We start from the raw sequence: 2,500 nt of genomic DNA on the forward strand, positions 1-2,500 counted from the left end.
AGCCAGGCCATGAGATGTTCCCACTACGATCACACCAGACACAGTCTAGAAACAGAGAAGACATTTAACTAGAGAACAGGACCAGTGTAGAAACAGACCAGACACCAGGACCAGTGTAGAAACAGAGAGACATTTAACTAGGACCAGTGCCAGAAACAGTTCCCAGACAATCACACCAGACACAGTCTAGAAACAGAGAAGACATTTAACTAGAGAAACAGGACCAGTGTAGAAACAGAGAAAGAGGACCAGTGTAGAAACAGAGAGAGGACCAGTGTAGAAACAGAGAGAAGAGACCAGTGTAGAAACAGAGAGAAGAGGACCAGTGTAGAAACAGAGAGAAGAGGACCAGTGTAGAAACAGAGAGAAGAGGACCAGTGTAGAAACAGAGAGAAGAGGACCAGTGTAGAAACAGAGACAAGAGGACCAGTGTAGAAACAGAGAGAAGACAGTGTAGAAACAGAGAGAAGACCGTGTAGAAACAGAGAGAAGACAGTGTAGAAACAGAGAGAAGAGGACCAGTGTAGAAACAGAGAGAAGAGGACCAGTGTAGAAACAGAGAGAAGAGGACCAGTGTAGAAACAGAGAGAAGAGGACCAGTGTAGAAACAGAGAGAAGAGGACCAGTGTAGAAACAGAGAGAAGAGGACCAGTGTAGAAACAGAGAGAAGAGGACCAGTGTAGAAACAGAGAGAAGAGGACCAGTGTAGAAACAGAGAGAAGAGGACCAGTGTAGAAACAGAGAGAAGAGGACCAGTGTAGAAACAGAGAGAAGAGGACCAGTGTAGAAACAGAGAGAAGAGGACCAGTGTAGAAACAGAGAGAAGAGGACCAGTGTAGAAACAGAGAGAAGAGGACCAGTGTAGAAACAGAGAGAGAGGACCAGTGTAGAAACAGAGAGAAGACAGTCTAGAAACAGAGAGAAGAGGACCAGTGTAGAAACAGAGAGAAGACAGTGTAGAAACAGAGAGAAGAGGACCAGTGTAGAAACAGAGAGAAGAGGACCAGTGTAGAAACAGAGAGAAGAGGACCAGTGTAGAAACAGAGAGAGGACCAGTGTAGAAACAGAGAGAAGAGGACCAGTGTAGAAACAGAGAGAAGACCAGTGTAGAAACAGAGAGAAGACCAGTGTAGAAACAGAGAGAAGAGGACCAGTGTAGAAACAGAGAGAAGAGGACCAGTGTAGAAACAGAGAGAAGACCAGTGTAGAAACAGAGAGAAGAGGACCAGTGTAGAAACAGAGAGAAGACAGTGTAGAAACAGAGAGAAGACAGTGTAGAAACAGAGAGAAGACAGTGTAGAAACAGAGAGAAGAGGACCAGTGTAGAAACAGAGAGAAGAGGACCAGTGTAGAAACAGAGAGAAGACAGTGTAGAAACAGAGAGAAGAGGACCAGTATAGAAACAGAGAGAAGAGGACCAGTGTAGAAACAGAGAGAAGAGGACCAGTGTAGAAACAGAGAGAAGACAGTGTAGAAACAGAGAGAAGAGGACCAGTATAGAAACAGAGAGAAGAGGACCAGTGTAGAAACAGAGAGAAGAGGACCAGTGTAGAAACAGAGAGAAGAGGACCAGTGTAGAAACAGAGAGAAGACAGTGTAGAAACAGAGAGAAGAGGACCAGTGTAGAAACAGAGAGAAGGACCAGTGTAGAAACAGAGAGAAGAGGACCAGTGTAGAAACAGAGAGAAGAGGACCAGTGTAGAAACAGAGAGAAGACCGTGTAGAAACAGAGAGAAGACAGTTTAGAAACAGAGAGAAGAGGACCAGTGTAGAAACAGAGAGAAGAGGACCAGTGTAGAAACAGAGAGAAGAGGACCAGTGTAGAAACAGAGACAAGAGGACCAGTGTAGAAACAGAGAGAAGAGGACCAGTGTAGAAACAGAGAGAAGACAGTGTAGAAACAGAGAGAAGACAGTGTAGAAACAGAGAGAAGACAGTGTAGAAACAGAGAGAAGACAGTGTAGAAACAGAGACAAGAGGACCAGTGTAGAAACAGAGAGAAGACAGTGTAGAAACAGAGAGAAGACCGTGTAGAAACAGAGAGAAGACAGTGTAGAAACAGAGAGAAGAGGACCAGTGTAGAAACAGAGACAAGAGGACCAGTGTAGAAACAGAGAGAAGAGGACCAGTGTAGAAACAGAGAGAAGAGGACCAGTGTAGAAACAGAGAGAAGACAGTGTAGAAACAGAGAGAAGAGGACCAGTGTAGAAACAGAGAGAAGAGGACCAGTGTAGAAACAGAGAGAAGAGGACCAGTGTAGAAACAGAGAGAAGAGGACCAGTGTAGAAACAGAGAGAAGACAGTGTAGAAACAGAGAGAAGACAGTCTAGAAACAGAGAGAAGAGGACCAGTGTAGAAACAGAGAGAAGAGGACCAGTGTAGAAACAGAGAGAAGAGGACCAGTGTAGAAACAGAGAGAAGACAGTCTAGAAACAGAGAGAAGACAGTCTAGAAACAGAGAGAAGACAGTGTAGAAACAGAGAGAAGACAGTATAGAAAC

At 44.7% G+C, this 2,500-nt stretch overlaps 1 protein-coding gene across 1 annotated transcript in view; it reads right to left on the reverse strand.

Moving 5' to 3' along the window:
- vps8 (VPS8 subunit of CORVET complex) overlaps nt 1-2,500 on the reverse strand; it is a 29,091-nt gene that overhangs the window by 19,178 nt on the left and 7,413 nt on the right. The window contains 1 exon segment of the mRNA XM_052500094.1: nt 1-45. This exon segment is cut by the window's left edge and continues 10 nt beyond it. Within this exon segment, the coding sequence (XP_052356054.1) occupies nt 1-45 (45 nt within the window).

Source organism: Oncorhynchus keta, chromosome 37, assembly GCF_023373465.1.
Source record: "Oncorhynchus keta strain PuntledgeMale-10-30-2019 chromosome 37, Oket_V2, whole genome shotgun sequence".
NCBI classification, from domain to species: domain Eukaryota; kingdom Metazoa; phylum Chordata; class Actinopteri; order Salmoniformes; family Salmonidae; genus Oncorhynchus; species Oncorhynchus keta.